The sequence below is a fragment of the Phasianus colchicus genome, chromosome 17 (assembly GCF_987193195.1).
Source record: "Phasianus colchicus chromosome 17, bPhaCol1.hap1.1, whole genome shotgun sequence".
NCBI classification, from domain to species: Eukaryota; Metazoa; Chordata; class Aves; order Galliformes; family Phasianidae; genus Phasianus; species Phasianus colchicus.
Genome location: NC_143452.1, coordinates 11,438,577 through 11,454,550, shown reverse-complemented (window position 1 = coordinate 11,454,550; position 15,974 = coordinate 11,438,577). Strand labels below are relative to the sequence as shown.

General features: G+C 47.4%; 1 protein-coding gene across 1 annotated transcript; it reads right to left on the bottom strand.

Moving 5' to 3' along the window:
- Window positions 1–588: 588 nt before the first annotated feature.
- Window positions 589–15,760, bottom strand: APCDD1L (APC down-regulated 1 like). The gene is made up of 4 exons (XM_031591488.2): window positions 15,558–15,760; window positions 5,339–5,468; window positions 4,460–5,018; window positions 589–2,627 (listed from the first exon to the last, which is right to left on the bottom strand). Exons 1-4 carry the CDS (start codon window positions 15,592–15,594, stop codon window positions 1,863–1,865), a joined length of 1,491 nt encoding a protein of 496 aa, XP_031447348.2. The 5' UTR covers window positions 15,595–15,760; the 3' UTR covers window positions 589–1,862.
- Between the last annotated feature and the right edge of the window lie 214 nt (window positions 15,761–15,974).

Here is a 15,974-nt window from a genome sequence, read left to right as displayed (position 1 = left end):
GAAATGTTTCTCCCCAAACTGTGAAAAGAACAATAAAAGTTGCAATATTTATGCAGATAGCATTTCCATGGCTTTTTTTCCTTTCCGAAGTATGAAGCGCTGTGCAGGGCTGTGCTCACTGCTGCAGAGCTGAGCAGTGCTGAGCACCACGGCTGCTGCGGGGGAGCTGGGTTCTTTCTCCAGTTTTGAGTATCATAAACTCCTACGTTGCATTAATTGGTGATGGCAAACAGCTCTGCTATGGAAAAAATTTCATGCAGCTTCAATAAGAGGCAGTGCTGCTATGCTTCAATCATACATTGCACCTTCCCAGGGTGTCCCAAGTTGACAAAAGCCCTGTTCCTCATGGTGGGACTTCAGTTCTTCAAATGTTTGCCCACACATCTCCATGCAGCAGCAAGCAACAAAGCACAACAAGCTTTGGCAACGAATGGAGGTGTTGTGCCTGCTGAGCTAAACCCTGGAGCAGTCTCCATGGATCGCAGATGGAACTGAAGGCAGACGAGCCGAGTTTGGCCACTGTGCACATCAGAGATGTGGCTGCTTATGTGGGCCTGGAACATGTGAACATGCTGACAACATTTATGTCACAATGGTATGCATTTAATAAGCATCTCATCTGAATTATTAATGTACAGTTCCCCCCAAAAAGTACTTTGATGCTATAAAACCCATAAATTATTTAAGTAAAAGCTGCAAGTTTGTAAAAACAGCATTAAGAAAGTAGCTGTTGCATAGATGGTTTAACAAAAATATCCTTTGTAAGATATATAGGCTTATTTGGAGGGGATTTAGCTACTGGGAAGAGGTCTTCCCCAGGTGAGTTATATGCTTCTTGGCTGCAGCAAAGGAGATGTAATTTCTTACTTTTTCCTTCTTGCCAGCAGAGCTCTGGACAGTCTGACAGTGCTGCTCAGAGTCGTCTCCTCAGCGCATTGTTCACTGCAGGTAGATTTATAAACCATCTTCAAGTGAACGGGGCTGGCAGTGACAGTCCAACTGATACGACAGCTGGATTAACAGCCAGTGCACTTAGGAGACACTGAAAATATACAGCCTGAGAAGACCTGAGTGATCTTCTGCATTGCACACTGCCTGTGAGTGGGAGCTGCGATTGGCAGTGCCAAAATAGTGCAGCAAGGATGCAGTGTCTGCAGCTACAGAATGCTGGGAGTTGGCACTGCTATGCACAGGAGCCCTTTCTATTTGCTGTAGCTTTTCTTATGACCAGAGTCAGGCAGAGCAGTCTGTCAGGTGATGCTCTGGGGTTGCTGCTCTGCATCTGCACATGTATGTACATGTGAAAACTGCAGAAAACATCTATAAACTGAGAGGCATCATTAGGTGTGTCCTTAGTGAGAGCATTTGCTGACACTGTATCTGGTGCTGATGGACGCTGCAGATCAAATTTGCACAAGCAGCAATAAGGACTATGGCGGAGGGAGCTTAACCTCAAAAAAACTCAGCAGCTGACACTCTGGATGTTTGAATTACATCTGAACTAAGCCCTTGATTAAATCTCAGCAGTGCCAAAAGCTCAAAGCATCAGTTGCAATTGATGTTGCTCTTTTTCCCCTCATATTGCTGAAGTACTTACTGCAATGTGCAGTGCATCCATGTCACTACATTACATTGGTATGCAAAGACAAGGGGAGATGAGGCAACAAAGCCATCAGGCAGTACGTGATCAGGCACATCTTCTTGGCTTCATTCACTGTTCTTTGTTTTTTTGCCTTCTTTTTTTTCTTTTAAAGCGTTTCCAAGTCTAAGTAAAACTGGTTCCAGATGTGCTCAGTTGGAAGTTACAAAAATCATATTAGCACCAAGACTATATGGGTTCTGTGCTGTACCTGAATAGAGAGCTAGTCCCATCTTAACACCTGCAGCGCTATCAACAGCAAGAGAGCCACAGGCAAAGGTTTTAGTTGTTCGCTGCCATTAGCACCCTCTTTCCCCACATATTTCAGACTATAGTAGTTAGGGAACTCCTCTGATGCACCCGCACACTGAACCAGGGGTGCCTGGTAGGACGTGGGCCGTTTGTCGGGGCGGTCAGGGCTGGATCCATCCGTGGGCCTCTCACCGATGTACAGCAGGCTGCGCTCCTTGGGGTCGTGCTCTGTTCTGAAGAGCTCATACTCCATGTGGGGCAGCCTGATGCCCAAAGCCAAGCAGCCGTTGGTTGGCGTTATATCCTGCTCCACACCAGCACTCCAGGAGCTTGCCAGCCCGCAGCTCCCCGGTTCGGAGGAGTTCAGCATCATCACCGTCACCTGATCCATGGGCGTCACCCGTGCTTGTGTGACTTTGAAAGCCAGCTCCATGCCCCCTTTCACCTTGGAGGAGGGGACGCCCTGGGTGTAACGCCCAGATGCGTAAATGGTGAAAGTGGGCTGCTTGCAGAGCGGGTCGGAGTAGTGGTAGTAGTAGCCCTGCCAGGTGTGGTTGCTGCCGTGGAAGATGAAGTACCGAGTGAGGAAGAGCACGGCAGGGCGCACCTCGCAGCGGGTGCTCACCCAGCTGCCGCTCAGCTGCACCGGCAGCTCGACCTGGGCAGGCAGGATGGGCGGGTGGTGCTCGTCAGCTCTGTAGATGGCCCCACAGGCCGGGCAGGGATGCGTGTGGTGCTGCAGGAGACAGAAAATTTTCATGTCAACCAATATGACCTAAAAAACCCTTCTCACAATAGTTAAAAATCCCACACTCCCACACCAGCACGTTTGACTGCAACAAACTTAATCCCAATAGGTTAAGTGTGACGAAGAGCCCTGCGCCATTCTGAGCTGAGGCTTCACACGCAGCAGTGGAGCTGGACAAGGCCAAGAGCTGCTGCAGAGTGCAGCCCTACGCCTCTGCTGTCCTTTGTCAAATGCCAGAGGGTTTGGGGGCGGCCTGGAACACCTTCTGGCACTCTGTGCATCACAACTGCTTTACTTTTCATTAAGCAGGGTTGGAATGTTGTATCGTTTTCCAGAACACGAGCTAATCTTTGCTGAACCACGGCATGCAGCAAGGCTAAATAACTCAGTAGTTAACTGGAGAGGGGGTAATTTACATGCGAGTTGATTGGAGCCTACTGTAATTTAGTCATTTTCAGTTTGTTTTACTGCTACTGTCACATTAATGAGTGCTGACAGTACACAGTACATTATGGCTAAATAATCCCAGAAGTTGGCAAATGTATCTGCTCTCCTTAGACAGGAAATTCTTTGATAATGAAAGGTAATTTGGGGAGAATGGGTTTCTTTAAAAGCGGTATAAATTTAAGGGAAAAAAGAGTGATATTTTCATCAAGAGGGTTAAAAAATAATTCCTAGCATAGCTCTGCTGCTCTCACAGCACAGTCAAAGGAACGAGTCCAGTGACAAAAAAAAGAAAAAAGAAAAAAAAAAAGGCTATGCCCAATGAACTGATCACTATGGACACGAAAACTGTCGGACTCCCTCAGCCTTCTCACTGCCATGTGAAGAATTCTTAATGTATGGCAGCTTCAAATGACCGCCAAGTGGTGACATCATGCGCGGGTGCATTGGAGAGCTGTGAGCTGATTAATTACAGTGCTGTACTCAGAGAGTGGATTTCAGTATCTTTAAGTTTGGGTTTAAATTAACTTTTAGAAGTGTTTATATTTACCATCTGGTTTTGCTCATATATATGGGTTTGGCCCAAGATAACACAGTTTTAACCAATTTGGGAAGGTTACTTTGTAGGAGTTGGGGGTGCTGCTCTGTGGTTTTCTTTTTCCAAGCTCAGCTGCTGTCATCTGGGGCATGGGGAAATGCTGCCCCCCACAATCTGCACCCAGAAGAATTTTATTTTTTTTTTTAACTCAGTTCCATCTGGCAAAATGCAGAGAGGTTTCCCCCTCATCTCACTGCTCAGTCATTTCTGAATGGATCAGACATGGTTCAGATGAAAATGTGCTTTCCTGGAGATAAAGCAACCTGCTGCAACATATGAAACAAAACAAGAAGCAAGCAGGCTCCTGTTCAGCTCTATTTCTGTCACAGAGAACGCTTGGTTTCAGTGTAATAGCATTTCTCAGAGCAACTTCCTCCTCTAATGGCATTACACAGAGCAGTAACAGTTTAATGGTGGACGTTGGCTTCCTTGCTCCTCTGAAACTGAAGAACATAACAGAGAGGGATGAGAGGCAAACAGCAGAGTGGGCAGCAACGTGCAGCCCAAAGCCTTCACTGCTTGTGGAGCAGGAAACCAGGAAATTGCATTTCCGAGGAGAACACAGAGCCAAAGAAAAGCCATTAACTGTATCCCCATGCCAAGGCAGCCTTCTTGTGCTCGCTGAGCGCTCGCCCATCCCACTCCAGCAATCAGGAAGGGATGGGGGAACCTACATCTCTTGGGGTCTGTGGGGCTCAACGTGCAGGCAGTCGGTACTTTAACAGCACAAAACCAAGGAGTGCTTTGCAAAGCCCACAGGCCGGCCACCCGCACTTACCACGGCGCTCTGCAGCGGACGCTGGTAGCCCGTCGGGCGGTAGTGCAGCCGCTCCAGCCAGTCCGTATGGATGTCTCCCAGGTACAGCTCCTCCACCAGGCTGCTGCCGCTCTGCTGCGGCCCTGGCAGGGGCTGGTGGTGCGTCTCCACCCGCACCAGGCTCAGCTCGTGCATGGCGAAGCCCAGGGCCGCGGTGCAGTCACGCTCGGTTTTGGCGCTCAGCAGTTCGTACAGGGCTCCGGGCGCCCAGGCACGGCCCGGGGGCAGGAAACCACTGCAGCCCTCACCCGAGCTTTGGTTGATGCGGGAGGCCACCTCCCGCATGGCCTTCTGGCTGTGGAAAACGATGCCCACCTTGTGCAGGTGGTAGTCGGCCTCGGTGGCCCCGCGGGTGATCCAGGAGGCCTGGCGCAGCCGCAGCTTGCCCTTGATGACCAGCGAGTAGGAGGGCTCACGGCAGGACGGGTCCCAGTAGTAGAACTGGAAGGCCTTGAAGAGGCGGTTGGCGTAGAAAAGGTAGGAGCGGGTGAGGAACTCTGGTCCTGGCCGCACCTCACACCTGGGGACAGAGGCGGTGCTGAGCCACCGGTACGGCAATGGGTGCTTGGGGAGCGGGGCTGGGGTAATGTGGTGATGTGGGGCACGGGGGGAGAGGGGCGGGCACGGTGCCACGGGCAGATTTTGAGGTCTTCTTTAAGAGCCATTGCCAAAACGCGACGGTGCGGTGGCGGTCACTGGGTGTGACGTGATGCTTTGTGCCCACCGGGAAAATGGGATGGAGGGGCTCTGGAGCCCACTCTGCCCTGCGGCCCATGGAGGAGGGAGGCTGAGGGGTCGGGTTGGGGTGGGCTGGGGTTCCAGCTGCCCGCGGGGTCTTACCCGGTGGAGACCCAATGGCCCTCCAGGCGGGGCGGGAGCCGCGCCTCGATCCTGGCGCCGTCCTGCAGGTGGCGGAGCTGCTGCCGGCACCGCGGCTCCCAGCGCAGCGAGCGCTCCGCGACCGCGTACACTGCGGGGAGAGGGTGGGGAGATGGTCAGTACACACACACACACACACACATATACACACACGCACGCACGCACCGCGGGGCTCCACGCAGACCCCCGCAGTTGCCGACTCCCAGCTCCAGTGCCTGAAGCCATCGCTCGGTCCGTCGGCGCAGCGGCCGTCCTTTGTTCCCATTCTCTCCGAAGCCGCTGCGGCAGCACCGACCGATGCGGGAATTACGGTATGGGAACGGCGGCCCGCCTGTCGCCCGCCGTAAGGACAGCACTTCTGTCACTTACCTCATTTCCCACAACGGCGGATGTTATTGGCTATGGGAATGTGTGAGCACGCGGTTACATGTTGCAGACCTTTGCCTGCACGCACATAAATGCAAGTTCCCGTGTTATTCACTCTTAGGCAAACTCCCGCTGCCCTCCTGGTGAATTTGTCTCAGGAAGGAAGGTGGGATTTGCCTCTTTGAAACGAGGGCCCAGCGAAGCTGCCTCATCCCCACGTCCCTTCCTGCCCCATTCGTGCCCATCCTGCAGCCTGGCCGGCCGTGGAACTTCAGGCTTCTGATGCACAAATTCAGAGTCGCTTCTCTACAGAGCGAAGGTTTTACACATCGCAGGAACGGCGACTCAAAATGTGTGCAGATGTTAACACACAGACCCTGGAACGACCACAGGGAATAAGCACACGGCACACAGAGCCCCAGCTGAGCAGGGGAGCGTTAACAAGCGGCCGACCTACCCAAAGGCACTGAAAGCACTGCGGATGTTCTGTTACCTCACCGCGCGCTGCAGTGCAGGAACTGGCTGGACAGATGCTTTATTGGTGCTGAGGGGTCTTCCTGGAGCAGACTCGCAATTGTTCTGTTTTAATCATCTGTAAAGGGCCTGACAGGGCGAGCAGGGATAGCCTGCTCCTTCTCAATTGTTTGCATTGCATTGTGCTTCCTAAAAATCAGTTCCTGCGAGCCCTCGCGTGAAAAGACAAAGCTGAACAACAAAACCCTGGCTACTGGTTAAGATTGCAGCCTGGTACCACTATAGTACCAGGTGGCACTGTTTGGTTCTGCTCTCTCACCCACTGCTGCCAGAGTTCTGCTCTGAGGAGCCCCACTCCTCCTGCTTTCTCACTCAGCTGCAGAATAGCCAAGCTCCAGCTGCCCATCCCAGCACCAGGCCTAACTACTGGCAAAGCTTTTGGAGATCTTTCAGCTAAAGGACAGTCCGGACTGAATTCCACTTAAAACATATCAAATAATTATCTTAGAGAAAACTGTAAACTACACAAATAGCTGTATTTGGGTTAGAGGTAACAGATCATATGGGCCAAATTTGCTCCTGCTTACAACCACAGAAGGGCTCTGGAGGTGTTAGTGCAGTCTATAGTTATACCGAAATAACAGCAGTGAATACAGCCCTGTGCTGAACTTGCTAACTGCTGTGTGTGTGTTTATTGCGGCAGAAGCCTCAGTGTTTGACTGAACCCTTATTGCTGCTTTTGGCAGAGACACGAAAAGTCTGCATTATTTGAGAGCACAGACACTGTGGCAACATGATCACAAGATTTTGACACATTCAATAGGAAAGGGAATTTTTATAATCAGGATCAAACTCCATGGGGGGAAAAAAAAAAAGAGTGAGAGAGAAAAAGTAAAAATAAAAAACCTCCAGAATGTAAATATTTGACATGATGGGAATTCCTTGGGATTTTATCTTACTTAACTGTACACAAGACTCCAAGCTGTATGCATCCTCAAACCAAAAGCTACTGGATTGTATCCAAATTTTGTGGCTGCTTTTCTCTCTCAAGTACTCCAGCTCAGCCCCACCAGATCCAAACAGTGTTTCAACTTGGAAAAGTTCAATTCCAGACCTCAAATCTGTAGTTAGGGCACATTTTGATTCCAAGAGCAGCATAAAGTGGCTGTCACTCATGTGTCACTCCTGTCACTTATGTGTCACTCATGTGTCACTCTGTTACTCAGCCCCTGGGGACGCACATCAGAGCAGCTCCTCTCTCCATCTTGAGAGAGACACAAGCTGACTGCTTCCTAGAGTTCTTGGGCAAGGGGGGGGGGGGGAGGAATTAATGACAATTCATCTTCAAGACAAAAATACTCATTCATAGGAAAATCTAAAAAAAATCTCCAACTGTGATCTCTTCCACCCTCTCGTTATCCTGTCTGTCTGTATTGATTAACCACAAGCGTTTCCAGAGAGCTCCTCAGTGCAGCAGCTAGACAAAACAGGATCTTTTTCCAGCTTTCTGGTGCGTGCTGCATCCAAAGCACTGGCCCAAGGTCTCCAGGCAAGAGGGCTGCACAAGTACTCAGGCAATTAGGAATGCCAAGCTGATCCCTGGAACCAGCAGAAACTGGACCAAGTCTTGAGACAACTGCAGTAGCAAATACTAATCAACTATTCCATACTCTCATTTGTATAAGCAACTTAAAAAAAAAAAAAAATCAGACCCACGGCATCAAACGATAGAAAGACAGAACTGGAAATTCCTACGCAAAGTAAATTCTTGGTAAAATTAGGACGAAAGATTCCTAGGCAATGGCCAAGCCTGAAATGAGAACCTGCCACAGGAGCTGTGCTACAGAAGTACTCTTTGCTGCAGATTCAGATCCATTTCTCCATTTTGAAGGGAAAAAAATACCATCCAGGAGAGAAATACTGCAATATGCTCTGTTGGAAACAAACCTTGTTTGTGTTTCTCCATGCAGATTGACTTTGGAAAAAAGCAAAGTTGAGTCACACATCTGTTCCTTTATAAATGGAGGAGAAAATGCATACATTAGAGTTTGCACCAAATTAGTTACTGAAGATGAACTCTTCTCCAGAGCTAGATTGCTTAATCTGTGATGTTATTGCCTCCTATGGCCAGAATTTAATATGTCCAGTTATAAATCTAATGTTTCAGTTAGTCACCCATTCACAGGGATAAGATCAGTGCCTGAAGTCATGGAGAATTTCACATTTCTTCATTTAGAGATGACCTAAAACCTTTGATATTTTCTGAGGAATGTTCAGACTGGAATGAAATGAGTGATAAGAAACTTATCAATATATTCTGCTTAAGTAAATTGTACTTATCCACACAGACTTCATTAACAGAGCAAAACAGTGTTTCCTTAGCATTTTTCTCTCCTGAGAGCACGCAGAATGGATTTTGGGATAGCCACTAAAGGAATAAGCATTCTTCAAAAGCAAAGATGTCTGTATTGAGCAAATCAATTTCTTTTGCATTTGTGTGGAGATTAAGTCAGCGGTGCTTTTTATTCACTCAGAATAAGGCATTCCCAAGAGAACAACTCTGTGGGAAGAGATATATTTTATTTTATGATATTATAAAGTTATAAAACTTAAATATAACCCACTGGGGGTGGAACAGTGTATCACTGCACAACTTTGCATTTTGCTTACATTCAAACTGAACCCAGTTTTGGACAGGACTTAAGCACATGCTTAGGTCTAATTGGTTTCAGTGAAACTTAAGCATGAGCTCTAAATTAAGCCAGTTCATGAGCATTTTTCCTGATTAGTAATGCCTCCCTGAATTGAAGCCAGAATGTGGTCAAGTGGTTGAGGGACGATGCCAGTGCTTTCACTGGAGTCCTGTTTGGCTTCTGGAAAAGTATTTCTATTATTCAACCCTTATTTTTGAGTAAAATGGGCATATATAGAGCTGTTTCACTAGACTGATGCTCAGCCTGTGCTACTTGCAAAATGCTTTGAATTCACCAGATGTTTCTTTGTGTTCTTTGAAGAGTGGCACAATAAACATATTGGATATGTTAGCTATCACTGCAGAGCATCCCCTTGTGCAGTACAGAGCACAACCACATACAACATTCTGCAGATCCTAAGAGGGAACTCAACTCACTCAAAAGTCCCAAGCAACTCAGGGTTTTGGAGAAGAACTTTTTGAAACATAAATTCACCACATAACTTTAAGCACACTGGAAAACAAGTTCAGACTCTTTACCCTGTCTTCTGTGGCTGTGATCATTGTCTGATTTGTCTCACATCCACAATTAAAATAGTGGAGCACTTGTGGTGAGCTGTCTAGAGGTTTTTAAGGGACTAGAGAAGTAAATATTTTGCTCTTGGAATCATGGAACCATTTATTTCTCCTGTAAGTGTCATGTCCAGGGGTAGAGGACAAGACAAATGGAATTTGTAGGAGGGAAAGGGAGAAGGGAGAAGATATTCTCTCCTGCATGTCAAAGATCTTCTTCAGTATAAACTGTATTTAAATAAAAAGGCTCTTAAAACTGCTCTCTCTGGCTGTTTACGCTGAAGAAAACCAGACCTGACACTGTAAATAGGATTGCAGGGCTCGATCCCACTTTCATTGGAGTCATAAATAGGAAAGATCCCATGACTGTAACAACACAGCATCAGGACCTTATTCAGAAAGTGCCCTTCCCCACAAACCGGCACGAATACTCTGCTGAAAGAATACAGGAATGCAAAGGAGAAATGGGGTATGACACGTCCTCTCCCCAGATGGAGCAAACAAAGCAGGGCGCACTGCAGCTGGCATAGAGGCCTTTGGCAGCACGAGAAATAAAAGCTCTGGCGGCAGATGCGAGTGCAGATTCCCAAGAGATCTACAGCTACTGTCGATCACGATGCCACGCTTTTCAGTTCCACAGAGCCCTTCCTGCCCTGCGCTCGCTGCCATAACAGGCACAGGCCCCGCCGCCCCACGCCACTTCTCCCTCCTTCCTCCCACCGCTCAGATGGCATCAGGCAGCCTCAGGAAGAGGAGACCCATGCTCTTCCTCCCCTAGACCAGCCAGTGTCAAAAGACTTAGTCAAAAACAGCTGAGCAGCACCACATGGCCCCCACAGGCAGCAGCGGCCTGCATGCAGCCAGGAGCCTGCCTGCTGCCAGCACTGCGCCAACCTGAGCCGCAGGAACCAGAGGGTTAATGAGCAGAGGTGTGAACTAATGGGATAACTGCTACGTGCCTTCTCTTTTGGCTTTGGTAAGTCACCAAAAAAACATGTTATGTCAGACAGCATGAACACATTGTGACCTGTGTTAAACCCTGAGCAGTGCTGCCACAGGTGTCCGGTACAGAGAAATGTAGAAGGAAAAGGCAAAGAACACTGAAGGATGAAAGGAAATGCTTCGACTTTTTCTTCATTGAACACTGATGAGAACTTCAGTTTGGTTTTGGTGAGATCTCAGTGAGACACCTGGACGGTGAGAGATGGAGAATGAAAAGCCAACCAGCTCAGCCCCATGCTGAACAATACCCCAAGGGTAAAGCCATAACTCACTGAAATTCTAACCAGAATTCATGTTCTAACCAAATGGGAAATAGGACATCTATCTTCCTGAAGTTAGGCGGGATGAAAACTGAATAGAGAATACAGTGTATGGTTTTGAAAGTAATGGCATGCCATCATTTTGAATCTGTGGCACATCCATGGAGTTTTGGCAATACCCTCCAACCCCTGCACAGACACTTTACCAGTGGCTATTGTGGCTGCTTTTACTAGTGATGGCTAAGCATATTTTCTCCCAGAGTGCTCTGAAGAGTGGAACTGGCAACCAGGCAATGGCTTGGCTATAAAATGCCAACCTCATTTTAAACATCTAAATCACCCACATGGACCATAAGCACAGAGAGGACCACCCACCACATAATATTAACATAAATATAGCATTCCCCCCAAGCAAAATGAGCAACTGGAACTGGTGGGAGCTGAGAGCAGAACAACAGAAAACGATTAGGGGATGGGAGAGATTGAGTTACGAAGCAAGAATTAAAAGAGCAGAGCACATACAGCCTGGCTGAGTGACAACTGGGGAGAGAGATGGACATGATAACAGCCTATAAATATTCACAAAGCATAAACACCAAGGAAGGGAAGGAATTCCTTACAACGAATAAAGAGGTTCTGTTGGGATTGAATGAAGAGTGAAAAAAATGTGCCTTGTATACCAGTGTGAACTTCTTGAGGCACAATCTAGTAGGCAGCACAAGTCCACTTGCTTGGCAGGATTTTGAAGGACTGAACAAAGCTTTAGTACAGCAGGGAATAACCCGCTCTTGGCAGGGAGCTGGCGGGATGCTGAGAGTGGCCTTTCAGTCTCCCACTGCCATGGAGCGCTCCCAGTCCTCAGCTCCCACGGGAGACAGCTGCTCTCCTGTGTAAGCTCATTGTTCGCCCTCCTCCTCATCAAGATCGCCTCGGTGGGTTCAGAAATTCGTGCCAGAGGCACCAAGGCGTTTAGGCACATAAAGATATAAACAACTGCAATAGGTTCTAACTGCTGGACACAGCTGGGAATCCCAGTATGTCCCTGCAACTCACTGTTGGAAACCTAAGTCCAGGAAATTAGATTATAAACCCTCTAAAGCAAGAGCGATCCTTTTGTTCTCTCCTTATGTAGCACCTAACACAATAGGAGTCTTGGCACTGCAGCAAGGATACTGTTTTTAGTAATAAAAACAGGATCTAACGGGATCTAATAGTCTGGGGCTACTTGGCCCACACAAAGCAAAAAGATGAGGAAGGCATTCAAAAGCACTCATAACAGACGGTATTCTCAGAAAAAACAACGTTCTGCACAAAGGTGGTAAACTGATACAGGTTCCACACCAGAAATACGCACGCGTTTAACACAGAATCACAAGTGACCACAGAAAAAGCTTACTTGTTCAGCTGAAGCAAAGAATTATAGTTACTTCTAACATGTGTTTTGGGGTCTGGGTGTGGTTTCTAGATAGCCTGAAATTTCAGTCTACTGTTTTGCCTGTCAACATCAGCCAAGTTTTGATGTGTTCCAGCTCCCCTAAACACAGCCGACAGATGCTGAAATCAAAGTTGACATTCAACCTACACACTGTATAATCCAATAACAGGACTTGTGCTACTCACAATTAACAAAACTTAGGATTTTTTTCACAGCAAAAGAAACGGGGAAAACTGAGCTGCTCTCTGAAAAATCTCTGAAAAGCTTTATAAAGTCTAATCATGATTTTGTATTAACAGGTCAGAAGAGACACTTAAAAGTCATAACCTGCCAATGTCCAGCACCTGTGGCTTCAGTAAGAGCACGACCCAGGTAAATGCATTTCTCTCAGTGGGAAGCTGGGTGTATAAGCTGATCCCAGAGTACAGGGGCAAAAGCTCTTTGATGTGGACAAGACCAAAATGTCATGTTTGACAGTGCTTCATATCAGTGCAGAAGAAACCATGGGAAGGTTTTTCAGTGATTGATCAAATGGTTGCACTCAAGTTTAAAGCTTTAATTTATGGGCTAGATTCAAGCAAATTTCTTTGAACAGTCAGTGCTGAAGTTTCTCCTGTTGATTTATGTACCAGCACAGCAACTGTAAGACAAGAGACATTACTGAACTGATGCAACTGTCTCTAACAAGGCCATGGGAGCTGAGCTTCATTGCAGCATTCCCAGGTTCAGTTCAACTCAAATCATGATGATTTTGATGAAAATGAGAAAACATCAGCATGAAAGACCTTATTATCACACCATCACAGTGCTAAAACTAATGATGGATTTGAACCCTTTTATCACTTAACAATCTGGAGGTTTGGAATTTCAAACAGTTTTTTTTTTTTCCTAATACACAGAAATAGAACTTTCCCAATTTTGCTCTTTACAGCATGAGACTGTCGAACTCTCTAAAGGGAGAAAAAAAAAACCCAACAGATTGCAGATTACTAACCCCTCAGATGTTACACAATTTAATCAGGGTAGAGAGGGGGAGCAGTCATATGAATCATGTTTTCAGTTTCTGGCAGCAATCTTAGCCTACAGAAAAAGGGTCACACTTTAAAATTCCCACTTTCTCATCGTCAGTTTCTTGGTAATACTGTATCTGAGATGCATTGTCTTAAAATGATGAAATTGGGAATTCTCTGTTTTCATGGCTTTATCTTCCTCAACAAACAGGTAAGAAAACCAAAGGAACTGGCTGAGAGTGTTGTGTAGGTGCTTCCTAATTTTGAGGTTGATTTTAGCAGTGATTGTATCTCATCCATGAAAGCGTTGTTTTTACAGATGACATATGCTGTGTTGTGGGGAAACACAGGATCCCATTGAAAGCAGAATCTCTTTCCAAACTTTGTTCTGCCAGATGCAGCCTCCCCTAGCATTGGATTCCAGCTTTGGTTTTCTTCATAGCAATTTCTGGCTTTTGAAAATCTCCTTACTCAACAATTTGTGCTTGTGGGGAAAATATAGAAACCACACGATATTTTTTTTCACTTATGCTTTTTTCACATCTCAGCCTTGTTTTTATCTATATCCACATACTTTGAACATGGCTAAGCTATAATTATGGGGGAACAAATAGAGTCAAATCACACAACCCAGCATAATACAGTAGTTGTTGATTTTTTGGCCAACTCGAGAACTGGAGAAGAAAAAAATGCCAACTTGAAAAAATTATATTAGTAAAGTAAATACTGCCCAAATCAAACACTTGAACCAAGGACAATGATGTTCATTTAATAGTGGATATATACATGTATGCACACATCTATATTTAATCCAGTGCTACTGTTCAGAGGATTCTCTTCCTATTCTTACAACTCAATGCAACTGCTGATCTTATCTTACCCCAACTCAGTCATTTTCTAACCTAAAAATAAACTCTGAAAGTGTTAAAACCATATAGGAGAAGCTACACATGAAAAATATCGGTGTCGTGTTATTGGAATGTAAAGACTTTAATGAAAGCTTAGGTAAAAACTTAGCAAGTCTCTTGGGACATTTCTAAGAATGAGTGATTCTTTGCTGGAAGAAACTCCAAACTCAGGTCCAGTTACCTAACTAAAGTATTTTTTCAACTAATTATGCACTGGTGTCATGCTGATGTTCAGTTTCATGCAAAATTCCCAATGCCAGTCTCGCACACACTGAAATCCCTGGCAAACCTCGCTTTGGTTTTAATGAGCTCTGGATCCAACTTAGCTATTTAAACACATCTTTTAAGGTCCAACTTCTGTTCTTACTGAAATCCGTGGAAATTCTGTCACTGACATTAGATGGAAAAGCAGTGGATTTTAATTTGATTGGACCAGAATTGCAGGACGATCTAAGAAAGTGGTATTCTAATTAGAGTTACAGGAGTAACCTTACATAATGCAGTATAGCAGATCTCTGAGCAGCGCAACTGGAGCTAATGAAATCTCTAGAGGCAGAATTTGTATTTCTCAACCTGTGGAATCTTACATCTGGGGAACCATGTATGACAAAGATCCCAGATAAGGGAACAGACAAGTAACCCTATGTTACCATACAGTATCATACTCAAAACCACGCTTTGAGACTTTCTGTAGTCTGGTCCATTACTCTCAGTGCAAATAATTTCCAACAGCTGTCACTACACAATTCCTCTGCAATGGTCACTAAATGGAGCCCAGAGTTTCACAGGCAGTCAGTGTGATATTTGGCTGCCCAGAGACTCAGATGAGCAAACTAAGCGGCAGAAAAGAATGGAAAAAAAGGAAACCCAGCTTTTACACAGGGGCACGGGGGGCATGCTCCCCCCTTCCTTTCACCTGTTTGGGGACACGCAGCTCCAACCAAGGGTCTCCCAAGCATTTCCCAGGGCAACCTCAGTGTGAGGATGGGAAAGCCTTCCCCAGGTTCTGCCCTCTGTCACCATCAGAAATCATTTTGCCTTTTTCACCGCTCTGTTGTCTTTGTTCTCCCACACGGTCTCTTCAGCCAGAACCTTTACTTCTGAAACAGCTCCAAGAACTGCTGGGTTAAGCGAAGCCCTTTTGAAAGGCGGCCGCAAAGACGCAGCCTGTGCCACCCGGAGGGTCCCACAGCCGTGTGCCGGGGGGGAGACGGCTTCCGCAGCGCTCCTTTACCGGGCAGGTGCCGGAGATCTGAAAACCCACCGGCACGGAACCACCCTCGGGACGCAGCGGGGCGGGCAGCGGGGCAGCGCCGGGCTCCTTCGTGCCGTGCGGCGGGGCACCCCGTGCCGCAGCCCGTCCCGCCTCGCGGTCTCCCTGCCGCCGGTGGGGATGGAGGCGGAGGGCAGCTCCCCACCACCCTCTCCCACCCCCCGCCGCTCTGGGGGATGCCACCTACCTACGAGCAGCCCGGCGAGCCACCAGCACCGGACCATGGTGGACGATGCTCTGCTTCCTCGGCGGGAGGAGCGCGACCGCCGCCGGTGCCCGCGGAGCTCAGCGGGGCGCAGCGCACGGCGGTGCGGCCATGGGACGTTCCGGTGCCCGCGGCGCGGCTCGGGACCGCGGCTGCAGCGCGGGGCCGGCTCGGGAGCAGTCACAAGCTTTCGAAGAGGGGTAAAAAAAAAAAAAAAGATATTCAAAAAAAAAAAAAAAAAAGCAACCTATCCCGCCTACGCTGTGAAGTGCGTCCCCCCGACTGCTGATAGCTTTAATGGAGCTTGGCAGCCACAGGTTCAAGTTGCCAGAAGAGGTGGAGACTCCGCCGCCCGCGCCCCACACGCGGCCGCGCATCGCACACGCGGAGGAGCGCTGC

Coding starts and splice junctions, on each gene's coding strand:
- APCDD1L (XM_031591488.2), bottom strand. CDS start 15,594: ATGGTCCGGTGCTGGTGGCTCGCCGGGCTGCTCGTAG. Junction 5,469..15,557: donor GCTCGCCGGGCTGCTCGTAG/GTAGGTGGCATC, acceptor CTCTCCCCGCAG/TGTACGCGGTCGCGGAGCGC. Junction 2,628..4,459: donor GTCCGCTGCAGAGCGCCGTG/GTAAGTGCGGGT, acceptor TGTCTCCTGCAG/CACCACACGCATCCCTGCCC.